This window comes from Falco rusticolus, chromosome 2, assembly GCF_015220075.1.
Source record: "Falco rusticolus isolate bFalRus1 chromosome 2, bFalRus1.pri, whole genome shotgun sequence".
Classification (NCBI taxonomy): Eukaryota; Metazoa; Chordata; class Aves; order Falconiformes; family Falconidae; genus Falco; species Falco rusticolus.
In genome coordinates this window covers 100,665,453-100,689,222 of record NC_051188.1, presented here as the reverse complement: position 1 = coordinate 100,689,222, position 23,770 = coordinate 100,665,453, and the positions used below count along the sequence as shown (strand labels likewise).

Here is a 23,770-nt window from a genome sequence, read left to right as displayed (position 1 = left end):
CTGCAGGCAAGACCAAGGGGCCGTGTGAGGCTCTTCTCACAGCTCTGGCAATTACAATTTGTCTTCTAAAAAAACAGTCCCCTAAAGTCCACCAGCCCACCTTTTAGGGACAATCTGCCAGAATCCACATGCATAACCCAATTGCCTGCACATCAGTAGTCCTAGTTCCCTAAAGAAGAGTGGTGGGAGTCTGGGTCGCACCCACAGGCCAGGCAAGCTTGGGCCCAGGCTGCACAAAACACCAACCCACAGTACGCTCCTGACATCTGGAACAAAATTCAGCCCCCCAAAAGGGAGGGGATTTAGGCCAAACAAGTGGCCATGGCAAGTCTGGAGAGCTCTTCCAGTGTAACTGGAATTCTTCTGAAATTTACGACTTTTTTCCTCTTTTTAAAATACACAACTAAGGTTCCTTGTGGCCAGTGTAAAAAAAAGAAACAGGCGTGACTAGTTATGGATGCAATAAGGAAAACGGCAACTCTCACTTCTGCAAAATATGAGCTGAGCCTTGCCCGAGGGCTCCTTCCTGAGCTACAGAGACTGGCAGGTGAGAATACAAGAACTACTCCGTAGCATTACACTTTCCACCTATCACACCTTCTGTGTAAGGCTAGATACGTGATAAATGAGCTTCATAATAAGAATTTTTAATGCAAGGCATGATGTTATTGCAGTAGGACAAGCTCTTTAAGCAGCTCCGTATACAGTCTGAAAGTTGGAGTCAGTTGCTGGAAACACTGCAGTACCTAGTAAAAACTGAACTGTGGAAATGAACACATGAACCCATCCAAAGAAAGGCCGTGGCATTTCAAACAGGATTTCATACTTGTTCCCATTTGTTCTCTGCTGAGCACGCAAGCAAGCCTGCGCACACTCATTTTTCAGCAGAGGTTGATGCAGTTTCATGGATTTGGAGAACAGCGTTGCTAGTTACAGACGACTGTGCCGTTTTAAAGTTAGCGATGCTACTACGGGCAGCTTCATTTTGCGCCAAGGGGCCTGTCAAATAGGCACACTGTGGGCAAATACTAGCAGCTAGCGTTTGATCTCCTGTCTGCTCATTTTCCACCCTCTAACAGGCAAGACTCCAGGCTTCAACCTTCCACTGAGGCGATAAATAAACATGAGGTTTCAGTAGGAGAGAAGGGAGGTCAACAAGCCTGCTCAGCATTTCATGTGGGACAGGCTGAAGCTCAGCCCAGTGCTCAGACTCCACCAAAAAGCTAGAGTCAAGACAGCCTGAACCCGTTCTAGGGGAGCATCTGCACATGACACGGGGCACACACACTGCTAAGCGTGGAAACTTTAATAATCTGTAAGGAATCTCCTTCATAGTAAAGCCAGGAGAAGTGATCCCAACAGCTTCATCTGCTGTAGGACTTGCTTCCTTGCTTCCCTCCGAGAGAGGCACCTGTCTTGGAGCGCACACATACCACTCTCTTGTATTTTTTTTTTTTTGCAGTATTTTATTTCTGACAGGCATTTACAACGTTCCATTCATAGAACTAAAAACATAAAAATAGACCTTCTTTCAGCTTATAAAAGAAATATATAAGAACCTTTGACATAGACATGTCATGACGTTATGTACAAGAACAACGGTACCTTCCCAGTACCAGCCTTCCAGTATTTCAGCGCTGACTGTATTCCGCTGGGTACAGCACAGGACAGCTAAAACCTCCGCTTCTCTAATACGCTGGGACACAACTGACGGGTAGATGATATAAAACAATGATGTGACAATACAAAGGGTATAGAAACCTTTCTAAAGCTTTTACGAAAAGAAATCAGAAGATAGCAAAAAGTTAATAGAGAAAGCTTTCGTAAGATCAAGTATAGTGCACCAGAAACCAGAAAGGGGCGGGGGGGCAAGGGGAGAATGCTAGCTGGGACACGAAGACAGTGATGGATTTTTTAGGGGAATAATTTTTGTTATGTTTTAAAATATAGTCAGAGTGGATTTTATAAAATATAATCCTAAAGCTATTATAAAATTTTAGGTTTTCAAAGCACCTACTAATGTGTCAAACATCAATAGATACCAACAAAAAAAAAATTCATATAGTCTTCCTTTTTTCCTATAGGTGAAACTGAAATGGGAAAAGTTATATAAATCTTAAAAAAAAGTGCTATTTTGTATTTTGTATTTGGAAGTCTACTTAAAAACCACAAGATTTTAGTCACGTTTTACCCTGTTTTAGATGTTTAAATAAAAGATTTAGAATGTTAGAGGTTTGCTTGTGTAGAACTTGTTCATACTCTATTGCAGTGGAAAAACTTTTATAAAGGAACTAAAACACACTAGTTTCACCCACAGTAGGAGAGTGGATGAGGTCAGTTTTTTGGCCATGAATTCCCTGTCCCCTAAGCCCAAACTCTGCCAGACAAAGTGGACCAGACAGATCTGTGATGTTGCTACACTGGCTCCAGCAAGGTTACACCATGGATCAGTTTGGTCCGCTACAATTCAGTCATGTCATTTCATTTTATTCTTTTTATTATCTAACTAAACTCCAGTCTCAAACATATACAATAATCCTTTTCCTGAAGAAAGTTATACCTAAATAAGGGTTTCCAGTTTATACTTTAATATAAAATCAGCATTCCTAACCCTCTGCAAAAAGCTAGCCTCGTATTCTAGACGTGGAGCTACACTAATGCTGTAAAACTCTTATCCCTTTGTGCCCCTGCATCTCAGGTAAAATACAAAAAAATAGTTCTTCAAGTGTTAAATTTGGATCTCTTTTAAGAGAGTTTGGCATCTTTACAATATTATGTAAAACTAGAGCTTCCAACATTGACATTAAATTAGACCAGCCACAGACCAAGAGGACTTAACACAACATAAATCCCAAACCTTTCCTCACACATTCCTAAAATACATGTATTTTCTCTTACATTTAAAGAGGGAAAAGTAATAAGAATACTGCAACTGTACACGTTAAAAAGGCAGTTTCCTCAATAAGGAGATGAACCTACGACTGACGTTTTACGGCTATAAACCCCTCTGTTCGTTGTGCTATTGTTCAAGCTAGTTCACTGCACGTAGGTTAAGACATCCAGAGTAATTTGTTTTCCAGTGATGATATTCTCCCCATACTTAATTTCAGCCCCTGATTATTTCAGAATAAATAAAATAGTGTGAAAGCCCTTGGTAACATAAGACAGGACCTCAAGCTTATTCTGTTCCAGGTTTTGAACATTTTACAGTTGCCTAAAGTGTGGCCACATGGCTTCGGACCAATTCAGCTGCCGAAATGGTGTGTGCAAGTGTGCAATCTATCGGGATCAGCTCTCCGCGGTGTGCGGGGGCAGGAGGGAGGGATGTAGGGTGGGACGGGGAGACCTACGCATCCAGGCAGGGAAGGGGACCGGTTTAGAGCTCTGTGTTCAGTTTCCTGCTGGGGACAAAGTCTTCACGCCTAACCCAGATGACCTCCTCGCTGTGGCCCTCCATGTCGCCGTTGATGCCAGACAAGGCTGCCTGCTTCTTCAGCTGGGTCATCCTGGAGGCGTGCGTGTCCACGGGTGGGTGCGGGCGGTCTCCCTGGCACGGCTGGCTGCTCGTGATGGAGGCTGCCTGCAGCCGCTCCCGAAGGTCTCGGTCAGCCACAGCACCTCTCATGGCCTCGCAGTACTCATCGTCATCGCTGAGGATGTCCGTTTCCTTGATGTCCTCCTGCTCCTCATACTGAGCAAGGTCAAACTGTTCCTCTACCCAGCGGTCAGTGTCCCCACTGTGCGTGGGCTGCTGGGGCTCTTTTTCGGGGCTGCTCGTGTAGACGGCATCTGAGTCAATGGTAAACCTGTTTCGGGCCAGCCGCCGCCTCCTCCTCCCAAGAGACTTGCTTGGGGCTGACACTGCACACACAAAGATAAAACCCCACAGGCTTTTTACACATGGTACAACTCTCTTTAAAAAGTTAGTCTTCCAGGGGCCCTTTATTTAACACCGCTAGGCACAAAGCAGGCAGACTCCCACGAATGACCTAGTCATTCGGCATCCTCCCTGTGGGCAAGTCACACTTCACTCAGCTCCTCAGCACAGGTCTCTCTCCAGCTGAAAAAGGAGTTTCTGCTACTCAGATCCACAGTTGGGATAATGGCCCTCAATTACTGTTCCTCCTAAGCGGCAGGCAGGCAGCCAGCCAGCACAAAGCGCATCTGTTCAGCTCAGCTTCTCACACGCAGTGCCCTGCTGTCAGCACACCGTGAAAACCAACTAGGCTTAGGCTCACGCCTCGGTACAGGAAATCGCTTTGTCTCAGGTAAGAGCAACGCTAGGTTTCCCGGTAGCTACCTTGGTGCTGAAAACGCTGCAATTGTTGCATTATTTACAGGGAAGTAAGATCCCTGTCCAGACTCTGCCACTCCCTCCCCAGCTCCCTCCCTACTGGCGGGCGGGAGAGGAAACAACCCCAAAACCCAAAAAGCTTTCAGAAGTTCCTTACTCAGCATCAGCTGGTCTACTAGCTTTTGCAACTGGCCCAATTAGCAAATTCACATCTTCTGTGTTGGAACATCTTCATAAGAGGCTTGTGAGGCAAAGCAGGGGATGAATCCTGCAGCTGAAGGACCTGCAGGCATTCCAGCACTTTACGTGCACACACACGTAGCTCCATGGCAAGCAGGTGAACTCCGAGGTTACAGTTTGTCCCCCTCCACTGAACAGCACCTTAGCACTTTCAGTATGTATTTATTAAACTCTGGCTTGGGGCTGGGGTTACATTTTAATATCCCTGAGCCCTAAAACACGCACTAACTACAACAGCTCAGCAGTTGCAGATTTTAACCGTAGTGAGAGGTCTGGACTCTAGGAGATTCTCATCTCTGCAGAATTCATCATGCAAATGCACCAACGAGCCAAACTGAAAGGTTTGGCATCTACAGCAGATCAGCCCCACAGGCTGACTGAAGAAGCACTGTAGTAAAACAGCTGCATTTTGGCCCTCCTTTGACTCTTCTTCCTTATGATTTTAAGTGTCTCTGAGGCAGATGGCTAGCAACACCCCGAGTGAGAAGCCATGCTGCGAATGTTACTGGTCTGGCCTGCCCATTACAGAAGAGGAACAGAAAGCCTGGCTGTCTACAGTGCTGGATCTAATGAGCAGAACAAAAAAAAAAAACAACAAACCACCAAAAAAACCAACCACCAGACCAGATCAAAACACGCAGCGGTGCCATGTACTTTTCAGTTGGAAGCATGTTTCTTCCCTTCATCATCTAGTGTTCTGAAAATGAAACCCTGCTTTTCCCTGGGATTTCCTCATTGCTTTTGCCTGAAGTCAACTGAAAAGGAAAATCCATGGTTTAGGACAGGCCATTACAAAAATAATAGCATCAAGTGCATGCTTCTCAAAATGGGAGAAGCAGAAGCACGTGCCCTTTAGCAATAGAGCTGAAAAGTCTAAAATGGAGGACACACCAAGCTATCTCTTCAAACCAAGCCACTCACTTAGGGGAGCTGATTTTTCTTGTGCATTTTAGTTTAAAAGTGCTAGGGTTAGCTCAAAATTCTGTACATGCTTTTAAGAAGTATGCAGTGGGCTTCTGCTTTGTTCAGCTTAAACCCATTTCCAGATTAAAGTGCACAGCCCATCAGTATTGACAGGAATCCCATTTCTTCCTTCCATGCCAGAAGGACTGCTCTGAAGCTGAGCCTTGAGTGCAAAGCAAGGTAAATAGAGGCAATTTAAGGCTCTCAAGGAGGTGAAGCATGGAAAACCAGCAGTTTTTACATACACAGGAGAGAATGCTAATCCTAATATACAAGTAACAGACACCACCACATGTCCTACAATGGTGCTGGGGTTACTGGGATCTTGAAAGTCTGTAGCCCTACAGTACCTGCCCTGTTCATGGCTGGCCTTGCACCTTTTAGAGCACACAATCTTTTTCCACCAAAAGGAACATATTGCTGGGATGAGGGCAAACTTTCGGTTTTAAGAAGCTGTCTTCTGTGTTTATCCCGCAGAATCGAGTGCACTGCTTTCAGAAAGTCCTTCCTGTGTTCTGGTGAACTGAAAAACAGGCGAGAAGAGAAAAGGCAGCATTATCCCTTGGGAACTGCTAAAAGCTCGCTGTGAATGAGATAAATAACGACTGGTTCTGTAATTTAAGACTGCAAACTGACTGGCATGAACCGCCACCAGAGAAGACTCAATTTAGTAACGTATTTTCAAAGCAAAGCTAAACCTATAGTCCTTGCAATGGACATCCAAGGAAACAGATGCACTGTTCATTCACAAAAAATTTAGTCATTCACCCCTCTTGAGGCTTCCTTTTCATCCAATACCAGTCACACACTCTGCTTTGTCTGATACACATCAAGCTGACCTATGGTGGCTAATTAAATCTTAAGTTTGTCTCCTGTAAACACACACCAAGCAGAAGTCCTGCAACTCTCTGCTACCTAGTAGTAGGAATTGGCTTGGCATCAGCTGTGTTGGGCTCTGGTGAACTTGTGTACCAAATTCTTATTTGAACTCTGAAACACGTCAGGGCAACCACCACGATGAACACGGACAAGGTTTACTTAAAGAAAAGGCAACGTATTAAGAGCAGAGGTTGGAACTTCACATGACAGGTACCAACTGAACATACCACAGTAGCAACTACCTGGCATAAAGATCCAATGCCAGAGTTTAACTGAACGTAAATTTGTGAAAGGAAAACTGTAATAAGGGTATCTCCATAAAGGTGCAAGCTGATCAAATATATGCTTTTATTTTAATACATTTGACAAAATTCTGCCTGCCAGAAGTAAGGTTTCCACACCTCTCCCCACTTCCCCTACTGGCTATTTCCAGATTGCCTTCAAGGGAAGACACAGGCAAGGTGGGATCCCGTGATGCAGCTGCTATTGAAAATATAGAAAAGCACTTACCTACAGCAAAGGTGAAAGGTTCTTTCTGGCCTGCCTTCAGACTCAGATTTAACATGGACAATCTCACATACAGAATTGGCCTCTGCATCTAAAGTGAAAAGCAAGCAGAACATCATTCAACAGTTTCTCATGTTTAACCTCAATTAGAGTATTTATTCCATAATCCTGAATAAAGGGTTTAAGACCATCCAGGACAACAGATAACACGCTGCAAACAATATTAGCTCATGGCTGAAAGGCAGCAGTGGGCAAGTGACTAACGAAACAACACCCTTAAGTTTGCCAAAATCTAGTGGTACTTTATATTCACTTCATTCAGTCTCATAAAAATATGAAAAAAAAACCCCAAACAACCCCAATCCAGCTTTTCAGGTATTCCACAGAGTACTGTCGCATTTTACAGCTACCTCTTATTTTCTTTCCACTTTTACTTATGCATTAGAAAGGGAGCAAACTGTTTAAAATTTTGAAAGTTTTATTAGTATGAACCCGTCGACAAGAACAAAAATTCACTAGCTCTGTTGTCTCACAGCTGCAAGATCGCTTTCTAGTCTCCAGAAGAGGAACAGAGTGAACCAGAGTCGGCAACAACTTTGCCCTGTTTTTCCAAAACCCTGCCCAGCTTCAGAAGAGCACTGACAAGCTGGAGGTACACCACTGGAGCTTCTGCCCGTTCATCTCTCTTCAGGGCTGTTACGGATGTTAAGGTTGTGGGTTCCTTTTACAGGCCCCAGAAACTGCACACACATGTACTAAGGGCAAACACTGATCACTGAACACCCCCAGACCAAACACTAAGAACCCTGCCAAATTCGTGCAGCGGGAACATTACCTGCACTTGCCAACGCTCGAACCTGCAGTGCTTCCAAAGGTATCATGTGGCGAAAGCGGAACGGATCCCAGTCTTCGTAAATTGAAGCTCTATGTGATCCTCCCTGGAAGAAAAAAATACCATTAGGAAATGAGACACCTTGGGATAGTCAGGCACAAAAGTCTCCTGTGCTTTGCACTGAGAACATCCAGCTAGAGACTAGTTGCAATTCTTATTTTCTCACTACAACCTCTTAGTAACCAGTGTCACTGAAGCGCCTGAGAAGATCTTGCTAAAATCTAGACAAAAGCAACCATTAGGCCAATCAACTCTTATCAATGCCTTCAAAAAGTAATTCCAGACCAGTGCTGCATTCTCTCCTCCAAGTGCACATACACTCAAAAACATGTATTAGTTTTGCCTTATTCACTCTGAAGTTACCTTGTGGCCAGCTGACTTTAACCATACAAGCCTTCCAAATCATACTTTGGTTTATGCCATATGTGGGAATCCAAAAGCTTTCTGTAATACTATAAACCGTGGTCCCTACTGCAGCAAGGCAGGTGTTTACTGTTAAACCTTAGCTTTCACCTTGAATCCCAAACGCCAGTAGGATCCCCTGACACATACTGCAGGCATACCACATCTAGCAGCACTCGCTCAGCAGCACGCCACAGCCAGAGCGGGAATGCAGGCATTGTGTTTCACTAAGAAAGTTGACAGACATCAGCTCCCGTATTTGACTTGTATACACTGACCAAAGAGTCAAACACAAGAGAGATGTTCAAGGTGATACCTTGTTTCACGCAAGTCCGTTTCACAGCACGGGTGAGGCAAGCAACATGAATGACTGGTCCAGCAGAGAGCAAAAGATAAACTAAATGAACACTTGCAGACTGCTGTGCCCAGGCTGAACAGCAGGCCACTCGGCACTACCCAAAACCTCAGCTGTGTAGCAGAGAACAAGGATGACATATGCAAAAGTACCACAAATGCACACACCATCACCGAAAAGGTCCATCCAACTTACTAGTTTCTTCTTCTGTTTGGAACCATCCTTGTATACAAGTACCACAGCAGTTTTGAACACTAGAGAAAGTTAGAAACAAAAGTCACGTAGTCAGTAAGGCTGGGAACAGGTCTCCTCTATGCCCAAGCACACAGACCTTTCAACTCCTCAGACTACACTCACCTGAGTCAGGGAGGGAAGGCAGGAGTAAACCTACCAGCCCTCTTGCATATTCTTCCCAAAAATCCAATCTCAACAGCTTTTATCAGGTTACTTCAAAGTCACTTGAAACTCAAACAAGTTTAAGTTACCAATTATTGGAACAACTATCTGAACAGCAATAGTTCTACATAAAAATTTAGAAAACTTAAATCCCGTGGCTAGGTTCATCTCAGACAAACGAGCAGCATCCAGCTACATGCAGCCAGTCAGCAATGAGACTGTGCTTGGACAGAATTTGAACCCCTACCAGGTGGGACGGGGGTTTATACCAAATTAAAAAGTGAGCACCACTGGCAGGCAGAGGTATAGCCTCATTCCTCTTTTGCCACATAACATCTACTCGGAGCTGGAATTTGTTTTTCAAGACTCCAGTTTTCCTTGTAACCTCTTTCTTTCAGGCCTCAACTGCACCCTTTGTTATCAGACTGAATTGTACAGACACTTACTTCTGGACATTTTATGAAACCAATTTCAAGATTTCTGGAGCAATTAAGAGTTGCTACACATTTCTAGCAGCTTTCATGAGGCCACTCAGCTTCAGGGTATGACCAGGTGCTTTCCCAGCTGACAGGAAAGCAGTCAATTTTTATATGCTCTTCCAGAGCAAAGCTGTAAGAGCCTGTCTGTAATCTGCTTGGTGCAAAACGAAAATAAAAATCATTGGCTCCCTAACCAGAATCACTTTCTGAAAACAACAAGGAAAAAGCCTGTTGCGTGTGAAGAAACTTAGGAACAAATAAAGAAAACTTATCACACTCTGCATTACTTGATATGATTCTGAAAGTACAAGAGATGTGGTTTAGCCAATATAAGCTATCATGTACCTTTCCAAGGGACCATACTTCAATGTAGTGGAAAGACCTTGAGATCTATGCCAACAGCAGTTTCAGTTTCTAGTTTGGCCACCCAAGATAGACTACTCAGAGGGAGACAGACCACTCTAAAGCAACTCACTGGGAGTCCTGGCTTAGCTTTTAAGCACTTCTTAAAGCTTAGGTATACAAGTTCTTTCTGGCAAAAGGCACAGAGAAAAAAAGGCAAAGCCTTTGCAAGCAGCCAATTAATTCTACAGGATGTAAAGTAGAGTTACTTTGCATCAATCAGACTACCAAACTATATCTTTCCAGAGACAAATACCTTTCTATATAGCCCTCAATTCATAGCTTTGGATATGGGTTTAAGAAACTCTTGCTCTATTACAGTAGTCATCTCCAAACTCTTCACCAGTTTTAAATGAACACAGAAAAGAATGTGACCATTGCAAAGAGACAAATAAAGCTTTGAGTTTCAGCAAACCAGAGCCAGTGCTCAACTACCTTCAACAAATATTTGCCAAGGCATAGCTGACAGTCTTTTAGGCATCTGAAATAAAATTACTCAGATACAAACCAAATGCTGCCAGTTCAGGTTCCTTCTTCCACTTCCCCAGTGAAGCAGGAGGATTCAGCCATATCACTGTATTATGCAAAAGCAAGTCCCCCATCGAAAGGTCTGCAACCTGCCAACACAAGCACATGCCCAAACTCACAATGTGTAATTAGTTCAAGAAAGCTTACTTGAATTTTCAGTTCAAGAAAACTTGCTTGACATTTATTCCTAAACAAACAAGGGAACTTTTGGAATATTTTATCAGATGACTGCAAGTGTGTGCAAACAGACTGTGACAGTTAGCAACATATGCAAGTAAAACCTTAAACGGTTAGCATAAATTAGGGGAAGTCCAAATCCGAGTTCGTCTCTTCTAATTTGGTGGGAAGTCAGGGCAAACCCCAGATTTTTCCCTTGCATTTTTTTCCTCCTTTGTCCATCTTCTCCCTGTCGGTTTCTTTCTATTTGGTTTGAACACTTAAGCATAGCCCCCATCACACACACACAATTTGGGGTGAAGTTTATAGAGACCGCATCATGTGAAGTGGTCAAAGCACTTCCTCCCCACAGTTGCCGTGGCTCTTCATTTTGCCCAAAGGTGCATCTGTGGAAACCACATTGCTGAAAATGGACTAATAAAGGAGCTCATAACAACTGTTGGGAGATGCCTACTAATATTGCAGCAACCAGATCTTTTGTTTTGACTTACGGTCTCCCCGAGTGACAAATCGAGAGCTATCCCCAGCCTAGGGGCCGTGTTAGCCCATTCCTCCAGGACTGAGCCACACCGAGTCTTCACGCAATTGCATATGCACCGTAGGAGACATCTAGACCAAAGCCTAAGGCATTCTTACATACCAAGCACACCAACACACTTTCTAAAAGAGAAACAGCAGTTTCTCACACACCGCACCTCGCATTTTTATCTCTTTAAAGTGATTAAAGAGCTAAGCACAGACTTGCCTCAGCATGCCAGTCCACTCAGACTGGTGGGGTGAGGTTATTTATGTGGAATGAGGAGAGTCAAGACATCGACATCAGAACAGTGAACTGCAGATTTGTGATTTTGACCGAAGCACGATATTGAAGATGCGTTAACCCACTACTTCTTTACATTGGTCCCACTCACCGAACCATACATGGAAAAGCAGTTTTTGAATTGGATTGGGATTTTTCTGTTTGCACCAGGATCCACTTAAATGACACAGCACGAAAGGTAAATATTTGATAAAACATTCATGCTACAGGCACCAAAGTAACAGCCTTTTTCTCCTAAATTTGATCATCCGTTACCTCTTTTTTCTCCCCTGTTTGTTCTGCTATGAGTTGGTCAAACACTGCACCATATTCTTCATGGATTTTCTGCATTTCGTTAATGTGGCTGGCAACTTTGTTCATTGTTTTTATGGCCACTATAAGAAAGACAGAGAGACAGGGGAAGAGACAAAAGGTATTTTGAAGGCTCTGAGGGGAAGGAGGATGGTTCCAGATCAGTGATTAAATAGGGAACAGCAAGGCAGGTTAGCTCCTTACCATCAAGGTGGTAATGTTCTTCACTGTCTACGTCAGTCAGAGCAAAGAGCTCCTTCAGCAGGAGAGGGTATTTCAGTATCCGCTGGATGGGTTTGATGAGGTAAGACTCCAGCGTGGAGGAGTGCTGCCGTCGGGGATTCTGAGCATCCAGAAATGCCTTGAAAGCAGTGTCTGTCTTGGCTGGAAGATTAAAATGAAGTGATAGGATAAATCAAAAATCATAACAGCTACCCTGATAAAGTGACTTTTCCAGCTGTAAATCAATATATCCAGAGACATTTTGCAAGGAACTGCAGATTTATCGGGTCCACAGTATTAGATTTATGCATTTCAGATTTTGAGTTACCCACACTTTGCCACAGATATGCTATTTATGATTTAACAGGTACCCACCTACCATACCAATACACGCAGGTTTTAATTTCACTATTGTAGAGCACCATAAAGTGCTTTAATCAACTGTTTCCTTTACGAAAAGGCTCAAGTCGGTTATTTGTAAGAAGTCAGTATTCACCCATCTAGTCTGACAGGTACACCTATAATACTGGTGATTGTTACCTGGTCCTGTTACCATCAAGCAACCTGATCTGGTTATTGTTTCCTCATTAAACCTTAAAATGCAGTACTGAACAACAACAACAAAAATCAAGAGCTAGTAAGGAGGCAGGAAGCAGTAAATTTATGATAGTACACCATATTTTGGGAGAACAGGCAGAGTGGACATCTGATTGCTATCATCTTGTTCACCTGACTGCTACTGGATTTATAAAAATAGCGTTTTCTCTGTTGCTCCCTCTGCTAGAACACAGATTTGTACAGGGAGGGAAGTACAGAGAAGGTGGCATTTTTAGACATACAAGTTACTCGGTGCAAGAACAATTGCTTTTGTTAGAGCCATGTCCCCTGCCAAGGTTGGGTGGGTTTTTTGCAGACAGTCACCTGATTTCAATAAAGCAACTTGAGTTTCAAATCCAAAGGCCACCTGTACCTCAGGTAAGGACACCAAATTACACTTCAAATACACTCCCAGGCTTTTTAAGAGATTTCTTACTGGAATAAAATTTTGTTTGTGCCATTATTCAAGTACAACCATTTCTCATGCAAAACAAAACAACCAGATCTATGGCCTTAACATTAAAGTCTAACAAAATGATGCTGAAAGAAAGCATGGATGTGACTAGCAGCAAATCATTCATTCATGTATTCCAGAGCTACCGAATATACCTTGCAGCACGGTAAATAAGAGTTTACAAATAGACATGAAAAAAACATGTGCACAGCAAAAAAACCAAACCAAAACAAAACCAACCAAGAAACAAAAAAAAACCAAACTTCTGATTGTCAGGCATCCAGATGCTCTTTGAAAAAAAAGAGCTCCTCCCTTAATGCTCCTACAATTGGAACCATTTGTTTATTTAACGTTCTGGCCAAAAATGAACTGCACGAAGAAGCACTGCTAACTCCAAGAGATTAACACTTTCACAGGGGAAAAATACACCACTCCAAGGCAAGGAGGTACGTGAGCATTTAGAAGCCAGACCACAGCTCATTTATCTCCGTCTCAGCAAGCCAAGCTCTACTAGGAATCCACACATAGAAACTTCTCGGGCAAACTGGAATGAAGGTGAGAGGAAAACGACGGGGGAGAGAGAGAGTACAATGAAGTAAAATATTTAGACAGCTTCCATAAAATGTTCTCCCAGGCTGATCTTTTCCTAGTGGCTGTCAGCATTCAACCACATTGGCCAGAGCTTCAGTGGGATTGCCACTAGCAAGGATTCACAGCGCAAACTCAGGGAGGATCCAGAGTTCATTACAAGCATCACCACTCCTGGTTCCAAAGTACACAGTGATCCATTAGCACAGCCCACATTGCCCATTTATGAAATCTTTCCACTCCTCACATGACTGAAATGAAACTGAACATGTCAGGGGAGAACAAATTAAGTGTGTGGGGAAAAGCTACATGCGAGGTTAACGACACCTTGTAGTGGGCTACTCAGGTATCATGCCACGGATGGTGGTCCAAGATCACCCATAGCACGGAGCTCTCTGCAAGCCTCTCAGGCCAGATGGACTTACTTCCCTACTGCAAAGTCTCCTGGAGAGCAACCAGGCACACACATGCCCCCACTCCTCTGCCGCAACTTGCCCCGCGTGGTCTGGGGTGCAGCGGCCACCTCTCCTCATCCACAGGCACAACCTGTGCCAGCTCAAACCAACAGGTCACTGCAACACCTCTCTCTCTCTCTCTCTCTGCATGCCCAACATGCATTTGTCCAACACACGGCTCTTACCTTTCACCAGTACTTTGGGGACTTTTGTGTGGCTGGCACAGAAGGCGCTGTACAGCTTGAACCGGTCAGCATAGTAAAGAAAGGATCCACCCAAGGAAAACAACACTTTCTAGGATTTAAAAAAAAAAAAAAAAAAAAAGGCATTAGGGAAAAAACAGCACATGAAAACCAGTTGTTAGAGTTATTTGTTATCTTCCCTTCTTCCATGTCACCTGAAGTTTCCATTTAGCTTTTGGATAACAGGACACTGCACTTTTAGAGTGTTTTCACAGCATCTAGCAAGAAACAGGCCTAGCCTTGATCTGTGGATTTGAGCTATGTGATTAACATCATGAGGCAAGTTCCAGTTAGGATGACCTGGAGACACTGTACTGTTTGTCGGACGCAGGCAAAGGAGGAAAGGTACAGTGACAGAGAGAGTTTAGAAACCACAGGTGTTGTCACACCTAACCCATGCTCACATCTCTGCTGTAGAGCAAGGTACTTCAGGTTGGGTGGTGATTGTTTTGTTAAATGTGGTCACAGCCATGCTGTCCTGTTGAAACATCACTGACTATAGAGGGAACTAGGTTCACAGCTCCAGAAAAGTATTTAACCCTGAGCTTAAAATCCTGTTGGTCTAAGCAATGACCAGAGGCCACAGAAAGGACTGGATGTATCTGACTTCATAACAGATCAAGACACTAATGAGCTGCAAGACTATTATCCCTCTGCATAAACACACCAAGGTCTTCACTCTCTTCAAAATGAGTTTGTCTTAAGGACCAAACACAATCTTTCCCTAAGATGTCTATGCCATAGACAAGCATTTTCTCCCCTACCCACTTAAGAACAAGACAACATGGGGTGGGGAGATGAGACAATGCATAGGCAGCTTGCCTACAGTCAGCAGAGGGAAGCAAACTGCAGAACTGGAGCCACAAAACCCTGGAGTCCCATTTTGCACGCTGCGGTCAGACAACACCCATAGGACAGAACTAAAAGTGAAGCTGATGCACTTCTTATGGAAAAAGGTGGAAGCAGCAGCGCTCGGAAGAGAGAGTTCTCTCCATAAGGAGGCTTCTTCCACAATCCTCTCAAGGCTCAGATGACACAGTGGTCACAGAGGCTTCCTCCACTTAAAAAGAAGAAAAAAAAGTATCTCTGTGCTCTCCATTAAGGGCACATTTCCTACAAAACAAAAGCTCTGTTCTAGTTATGCTGAGGGCAGCGTTCATGATTGATGCTTATTTTAAACAAGCACCTGGTAGCAAAGCCACACAGGCTCAAAAAGACACACTCTTTCAGTAGTTCTTCTAGGGCTGTATGTTAGCTGAAGAGCAATCCCAGTGGAATTATTATTATTATTCATAAAGACATCCTGTCCTCTGCCAACATAAGTGTTCAAAGCAAGAGTCAAATTCTCCAAAGACAAAACATTGCATTAGCTTCTTGCCATATATTCAATACATGACTGCATCAGAAATAAAACAAAATTTCTGTTTCCACATCTTCCTTTTTTTCTAATATATCTTTAGTTTACATTTCTATCTTTGATGCACATCTGCTGATAAGTGAAAGTATTTGCCATATAGTTCTGCTATGCACCAAAAGTCCCAATACAGAATTCAATTTACGGTTCTGATCTGTAGCCCTAGTGGGCTTCTGAACTACTACATTAGACTTGTCAGAACAAAGATTTTGTGTAACTTTCCATTTCTAGTTTTTCCTGACAGCCCAAGACAAGAAATCTGGCAGAAGGGCAAGAATAGCGTCTAAAAGCACATGACGTTTGAGATTTCTAGTGCTCTACACGGCTAAATGTAGCAAAACCTACAACTGTAGCAGGATGTTTTTCTAACAGCTTCAGTATTAGCTAAAAAAAATAACCTCTAGTGTAAGTAGATGTAGGTTTTTACATGAGCAGTGACAGTAGTGAGGCAAATATGATGAAGAGTGTTAAAGGACTACTCCAAACGTAAACAACGGGATTACCTTAAATTGTTCAACTTTTTCAAGCTTTTCCAGGTCTGGAACCAGCCTTACTCCATCTTCGAGAGTTTTCAAGAACTCTACCTGAAATGCTACCATTTCAGTCAGGTTCCCAAAAAGAACATCCAGCTAGTAAGAGAAAAAAAAGCAAGATGCTGAAAGTATCACTTTGCAGCTAAATCATGTTTTCTAGACTTTCAGTAATTCTCAGTCCAATTGTATAATCAATGTAATGTCAGGAAAAAACCTACAGACTACACATTACTGAGCAGTACCTTTATGCTCTACTCAATCCGTTATTTTAAAAGAAATGGAATTCAGAATTTCTCCATAGCCCTTGCTCAAACAAGCAAGTCAAGCAGGGGGGTGGGTGGAGAAGAGGGGTGTGCATAAGCTATCCAGCAAAAAGATAAGCAACAGTTAACATACCTCATCTGGTGTGAGAAACGTTTCTTTTTGTAGAGGCTTCAGGTATCTCTCCATGAGACAATTTAAGTCCTAAAAATTCAGAAAAAGATTCCCATGTCGGTTCTTCAAACTGCTTCTGAATATATAGAGGTGGCAAAGATCACCGTTTACCTATGATCTATCTATGAATTTTTCCCTTTCACACATAAAAGAGCTAGATTTCACAGAATTTAAGACAGTAAAAGGAAACATTTACGTAGTTTTACTTATAAAATCATTACCAGCTCTCATTGAGCAGTGTTCCTCTGCACACCAGCTAAGTAATTCCAAATGACAGCATAAGAATTCGGAAAGCCTACTTATTACAGAGGCTTAAGTCACTATTCTAGGGACAAATTGTAGAACTGAATGTCAGTTAAACAAAAGATACATGCATGAAACATACTTTGAATTATTAGAGAAGAAACTAACAAAGTTTTCCAGATGGAGCAGAAATATTAGTGTGGACTGAAGCAACACATCAAAACCCCTTACTTTGACGTAGGTGCGTTCTGTCTCGAGAAGTTCACAGATAACCTTTCGCAGTTTATCTGCATCTGTGAGTTGTCTCATGGTGGCCAGCTGTGGTCCTGTAAATTCCTGAGGATGAGCACTTGAATCAGAAGAGTTCATTTCATGCAGACTGCGACAGAAAGCAGCGACCTGCTCTGTACTCTTCAAAAAGAAGGAAGAGGAAAGACCAGCGGTAATATTTTAAGTAAGAGCTGTAGGAATGATAGAGCTGAGAAGCCTTTGCAGTTAAGCAGTTGCAGCTTGAGGGCTTTTTGACAGGCACCAAAGTCCAGAAGTGCACACATCATTTCATATATCTGTCTATCCTCTCTCTCAGTGACTGGGGATAAGGGGGGGGGGGGGGAATAACCGAGTTGCACAATTCAAGTTAATTGAAGTGCTGTTCAACAACATTCCTGGTTTCAGATAAGCATGAACTTTAATTTAAATAGGCTGGTCCAGCATTTCAGATTGAAAAACAAACAAACAAGAAGGCCTAGGAATCAGGAACCAAAAATGACCATGCAAACAAAACACACACCCCAGCCCTCTGCCAGTTCCCTAATCTAGTCTGCAACAGTCCTGTGAATAGCTGTGTCAACACAGCCAAGGAGACAACACAGAGACAGAAACCTTTTGAGCTGTTTTTCCAGGAAGCAGAGTCATCAGGGGAACCAAAGACTCTCAAGTATTCAAAGGCAAGCTCTTTCAGAAAGTAACTGTATACCTGTTTTGTGTCTGGAAACATGTCTTGCAGGGTGAGTTTCTTCCCGGTAAGTCAGTTTTTTCAGAGCTGCTACATCTAGCTGGTTTCTGTAACATTTAATCAGCTGTCTATGTGTAAAGACAGTTATCCTCTCTTCCCTCCCTCATGTTACATCGTCATCTTGCATCTTTTGTTATGCTGAAAAGTTTGGAGCAGGTATAGTCTGTGTCTGTGACGACAGCCCCAGGCTTCTAGGGTTGCCCCAGCAGTGGCACGCAGGGTCTCCATCCCTCCCAGAGACCCGGAGGGGGCACAGGAGGCCAAAGAGCTGCTGCACTTGATCACACCTCTAACCTTCTGCATCTAATGCCTACATGGTATCTTAACTCAGATTTAGTGATTTGCTGGCACTGCCTCTATAGCCCTCCAGTTCACAGTAAAATGACTGACCCAAAATTAGCCTGTTCAGAAAATATGCAAAGAGAGGAGAAGAGGAACACCCCCACACACATATCCCAGTGGGTGGGGTGGGGTGGCGTGCGGGGTGGTAAGAAAAAAGAAAAAAAGCGCATCACCACCATGCAGTCTGGAGACAGAGCCGTGCCCCCTGGGAGATCAATCCCACCAACTGGTAGCAACAACCTCACCCAGAACCTGCACTACCCCACACCTCTGCAATGGCTCAGTGCTGAAAAATCTCCACATTTTTTAAGCTGCACAGCCTGCTCATACATACTTTCCCCTCTCAGTGCACATACCATGCCACGAGGCCAAGAGGAGCATTAAACATGCTAGTGACAAGTAAGGGATTTCCTGCCATAATACAGTTGCTATCCTTCAAGGTGTCTTATGCCTGTAAATGTTCACCCAAGTGTACCACTGTAAGGCGTATTAGTAAAGATGCTTATTACGCAAAGGATAAATTTCTTCAGGACAAAAGTGTAAGCAACAAACTAATTTTACTGAAAGTTACTAAAAGTAGCTGACTGTCTATACAAAAATGCCTATTGGACACAGTTTATTACAGGAAATATATTCATCGAGTATCTGAGGCTTAACTCGGATGAGGAAGAAAGGAACAATCTTGTAAATTGAGGACTGGAGTAAGCAGTGAGCTGAACCAGTCCACTTCCAACTGACCCAGCCTCTGGTAATGGCATGTGTCACTGTGAGTTAAGATCTATTAAAGTAATTCCTTCCATTCCTCAGCAAGGTTCCACTATATTCACTGCACTCAAGTATAAAGCATTGTATCTCTATATATGCAGGTTATACTTAAGCTGTATATATGCTTATGCTATATGTATGCTTATATATACATATGCGCTACATATAAGTACAAACCCAAACTTTTAGGTTAAGTTTGCATTAGATTTCAACCGGTGCAATGTTGATCCCAACCGCCCCGAATTCACAAAGTGCAGTACGTGAAAGCCTGGCTTCAGCACAAGTGAAAAAACCTGCCCGCGTTATCTGCTCTGCTGGAAAGGGACAAAGAACTGACAATTAATGGATGTTAATCTGAGCCTGCAGAGACCCAGGACATGCAGGGGTTTGCTCACAGATGTTTAGCTTTGTAAGACGATTTTATGAAACAGTATTTGAGGAAGACATATCCAGTGGCATTTCAAGAACCAAATGTAGAAATAAAAATAGTTACATAATGTATAAAACACAGTATGGAATGTGTTTTAAGCAGTTCATGCTTGATAGCCCGCAGACAGCTCGACATCCTGTGCATGCATTTGCAGTAAGTTGCAGGGAAAGATGGGTCACCCAGAAAGAGAGCGCAAATCCACTTACACCATGGAACACCAGCTAAACACCAGTGAGAACCTGAAAATTAGATAACCTTCATACAGGCATGCAGTCTGCCCCAGAAGGAACAGCTACACCCATATGCCAAAAAGGAAGTGTAAAAGACTTTTAAAAGCCTTATCTCCACTTGTGCACGCTTAATCATCTGCTCACTGGCTTCAGCCATGCCCAGCTCCAGCCAGCAGCAACTGAGCTCTGCCTTGCCGGTGTCCTGCCTCACAGCTTTTTATGCATTCCCCAAGCACCACTCACCCAATACTCCTTGGACAGATGAAAAGTCTCCCACAATAACGTTCACAAACCCGTTCTCTTGCTTGCTCACTGAACAAACCGCTGTGGCGGTGTGCTCCTCCCCAGCCACTTAAGCCATAACCACCAGTGGGGGTTGTGACGGCTGCATCCACCTTACTCTGGACTTTGGCGGATGGATGGGAATACGGTAGCCGAGGGTTGTCTAGAATGGTGAGCCAGATGTCTTGCTGGTAGGCAAATATGATCATAAGTCAATTATATTCTCTATAAATAGTAGCCAGCCCAGGGCCCGTTGAACCCTCCTGCACAGCAGCGAGCTGTACGCCAGGATGTCCCCTTGAGTAGGGATGCCTCCCAGGGTTACTCCTGGAGGTTGAAAGACTCCTTGCCACAAGAGATTCTCAGTATGTGATTAACAGCACACTAAACTGTGAAATCTTTGTGAAGTGATACATAGCGAAGTGATACAGAGGAATGATTGTGCATATATAATCCTTTAGACATAAACCAATGACCAAGTCTGGGACCAGGAGTGGATCCAGCCACACCTACACTCCTCTTTGAGGAGTTTAGAATGCAAGGGGGTCCCTTCTGAGCCTCATGGCTCAATGGGGGGGTCTCCTTGACAGGTTTGCCTGACCCTGTCCTCTATGCAGTAAATAATCAAGGGTACCTTGCCACTGGATGTCGTTAAACCGCTGTCACATTAACCATTGAACTTTGTTAACTTGCTGCTTTTATCAATAAAGCATACTGTTGCTTCTCTCTTATGAGTGAGGTGCAAGACTATCCATGACAACTGTCTTGTTTCATTCCTGAATGTGATTCTCGCTACCTTATATTTACATTAAAAAAAATATATCAATTTCTAGACAGAAAACAGATGCATATTGCACCAAGGGAGGTTCATAACGCAGCTATTTTGCTAAAAACTCTCAAACGGTATTAACAAAAGCCTCTCTATTCCCATTTTCCTAGAGAAAGTGGACAGAGTAGGGAAGGTCTGGAACAGAAAGAGATCCTTTTACCTTCCAGTACCAGCTCTGTTTGCCAGCTGTGACAATGATAGCACCGAACCAGGATTTCTCTAGGAGAATTAGGGCACCACACTTCAAGCACAATCCTTTGAGCAATCCCGTCTAGCAACCCTAAAATGAGATGGAGGGCTGGCACAACTGGGCTGTAAAGTGAGGTTTACTTTGCAAGTACATTAACCCCTCCTCTGCAGGGGGCTCAGCAGAGGAGCTAAGCTCATCCTTCCCATGCAGGAGGAGCAAGCCCTTAAACTCATCAAACATATTGATGCTGCAGTGGGGAGTTTTGGCTGCCTGCCCTATAGTTTTGAAAGTGGAATGCCAATTCCTGTTGCGCTTACCGTATAAAGGCATAGGGGTGCCTGCACATGAGGCAGATCGCCCCCTTGAATGGCACACAGCACCTCTGTCTGCCACGGATGGCAAACTCTAAGCAGTACTGATCTCCCAAACAAAACTCAGGTAAATTGCATCCTTTCACGCATTGCCAGGACTGCTAACGACATTGCACGGTAACAAAAAGCCTCTACAGGATATATATGTTACAGCTCAGCCTCGAATTTATAACGTGAAAATTAAAACAGCATGAAAATTCATTTAACTGCTAATTACTTAGACTAGTTGTGTTGCACAGTAGATCTGCTCACCAAATACAGCATACGGTACAGAGAATCGCCAGCTCTCCCAGCGCTTTCGTTCTTGAGTTTACGGTTAACTCTCCAAAGAGCCGACATCGCTGGAAAGGCAGTATAGCCAGAGCTGTCACTCATCTAGGAGGAAAAATCCCATTTCTCCACATATTCAGCTGGTCCAACAGGCTTTCCCACTCCAGACAGATACTCCACACTGTTTACTTGGCATGCAACACAGAATACGGCTGTATTCTAATAAGGAAGAGCAGTGACCATATTTCTCTAAGCAAAGCCTTTCTGCATGTGTCATTTGCCGCTGGCCTCGTTCGCTCACCGCATCAGCTGGAATTAAGAGCCAGCTACCAGTTGAAGCTGAGAACTCAACACCGCTTTTCATAGACTCGTTAAGAGGAAAACTTCAGCAGAGAGGCTGAAATGCAGCAAAGCGGAGGTGAAGACAGCTCAGGAATATAAATGTCTGTTGCCTGTAGCTGAGCATGAGCCGATTGGCTACGAACAGCACTGCTGAAGAATATTAAACATCTGAAGGGACAGAGGCACAGAATTAAAAGAACTTAAAAGAGCCAGTTACGCTACTGGAAAACCTACCCTTCAAATCCCTGTTTTAATCCTTTGACATCTATTGCAACACATTGAAGCTTTTGAGACTTAATTCTGGTCTTGACTAATGCTGCAGAAAGACGACGACCTATTTTCTTGGAAAAAATACCTCTAAATGGTATAAGCATGTACACACACAGCCCATTAGGGCATGCTCTCCCAAGCACAAGTGCTGCAAGGTAATTAGCTTTCATTTCAAGAGGCAGATGTCTTTAATTAGAAACAGGGAGAAATGAGCATCCTACAGTATTTTAACTGATGACAGGTTTTAAAACACATTCCCAATTAAATTCAAAGGGCTATTAACAGTGAAAAAAATGCACAAAGATTGATCTTGAGATGCAACACAACACCTATCTTAGCCGTTGGTAACCTGCAACATTACGAACTCACACATACGCTCAGTTTTCAGGGTACCTCCTTTGAACCTCTGTTTACTTTACAGTATTTAAAAGGCCAAAACAGGTCACCACAGAGGCAAGTCACCGTTTAAAAAAATTACTCTGGTATGAAACGTTCCTGATATTCTGTTGAGCTGGAAACTGATAAAGGGGCATCACCTCCATTTCATAAACAGCCTGCAACTTTAATTCCCATGCTAGGTGAAAGCAAACCTGAAGAGATGGCAGAGAGCAGGCTTTCTTTTTCTCCACTCTTCTCCCTCCCAGCTCTCTTCCCTTTGGCTCCCACATGACATGGAGGAAGAAAGGAAAGTCAGGAGCCCACCCCAGAGCACAAGCAACTGGGAGCACAACTCAGACCACTGACAGCTGCACGGCTTAAAGGAAAATAGTTGCATCCAGAAAGCCTAGCTGCTTGCTACTGCCTCAACCCACCTTGGAAACAGGTTTCTAGTATTTTATCAGAATAGTTCTACAGACATTTAATTTTTGCTTATTATTATAATGATTCCTTTGACAACAGTGGTAGAGAAGTAAACTTCACGTTATCAGGTCTTTACAGAAGATAAGATTTTCAGGAAACGGAGGAATTCTCAGAGCACTGGTGTACCCTCCAAATCCTTCACCACCATCAACAGCTTGGAGGCTTTTGCAGATTAAGAAACAAATGCACCACTACTAAGGAAACATACACCCACGTGCACACATGCTGGGCTGGGGGAAGGGAAAGAGACAGCTGGGAGGGAGGAGAAGGAGGAGAAGGGAAGACACATTTGAGTATCTCCTGTGTTGTATACAACCATGTATCACCTACATGAGAAAGTTACAAGTAAGTCAGAAGGGACCCAAGCGCAGCTTTAGGTAGAATTTCACACAGCTTACCTTCATAAAAAGCCTACCCAGCCTGTGCTACAAGAGCAGATGAAGGACAGCTGCAGCACTGCGTTCCTCTCCTTTTCCCATGAATTATTAACTCTCCCCTAGGATCGCTTTGCTGGCTGGAGAGCTGGCAACCTTCCTCAGAGCAGCTCTGGGCTCTCCTCCTCTGCAGCGCTCTGTGGGCATCAGCAGACCACCAGCACCACGGCACAGAACAGTGATGTTTGCAGGATTAAGCCCTGCCTCAGGATCATGCTATCGCAAGGCAAAAGACAACCCAAAAGCTATTTTCGGATCTTCAGCTACTAATGCTGCATCTGGGCTGAAAGAAGGAGAACTCTGCATTTAGCTGGGAGGCTCCAGCGCAGTT

The 23,770-nt window shown here is 43.6% G+C and overlaps 1 protein-coding gene across 7 annotated transcripts in view; it reads right to left on the bottom strand.

Moving 5' to 3' along the window:
- Window positions 1-1,446: 1,446 nt before the first annotated feature.
- Window positions 1,447-23,770, bottom strand: part of TIAM1 (TIAM Rac1 associated GEF 1) — a 195,181-nt gene continuing 172,857 nt past the window's right edge. For 3 of the 7 annotated variants that reach the window (XM_037377655.1, XM_037377656.1, XM_037377657.1), the window contains 12 exons: window positions 17,040-17,219; window positions 16,527-16,595; window positions 16,101-16,226; window positions 14,127-14,235; window positions 11,830-12,009; window positions 11,590-11,708; window positions 10,318-10,426; window positions 8,728-8,786; window positions 7,719-7,821; window positions 6,887-6,974; window positions 5,848-6,020; window positions 1,447-3,861 (listed from right to left, as the gene is read on the bottom strand). In XM_037377655.1, the coding sequence (XP_037233552.1) occupies window positions 3,377-3,861; window positions 5,848-6,020; window positions 6,887-6,974; window positions 7,719-7,821; window positions 8,728-8,786; window positions 10,318-10,426; window positions 11,590-11,708; window positions 11,830-12,009; window positions 14,127-14,235; window positions 16,101-16,226; window positions 16,527-16,595; window positions 17,040-17,219 (1,800 nt within the window). In that variant the 3' untranslated portion in view covers window positions 1,447-3,376. Of the gene's footprint in view, window positions 3,862-5,847; window positions 6,021-6,886; window positions 6,975-7,718; window positions 7,822-8,727; window positions 8,787-10,317; window positions 10,427-11,589; window positions 11,709-11,829; window positions 12,010-14,126; window positions 14,236-16,100; window positions 16,227-16,526; window positions 16,596-17,039; window positions 17,220-21,514; window positions 23,391-23,770 lie in introns of those variants that run through there. The other 4 variants (XM_037377659.1, XM_037377660.1, XM_037377661.1 and 1 more) reach the window with 3 other exon arrangements.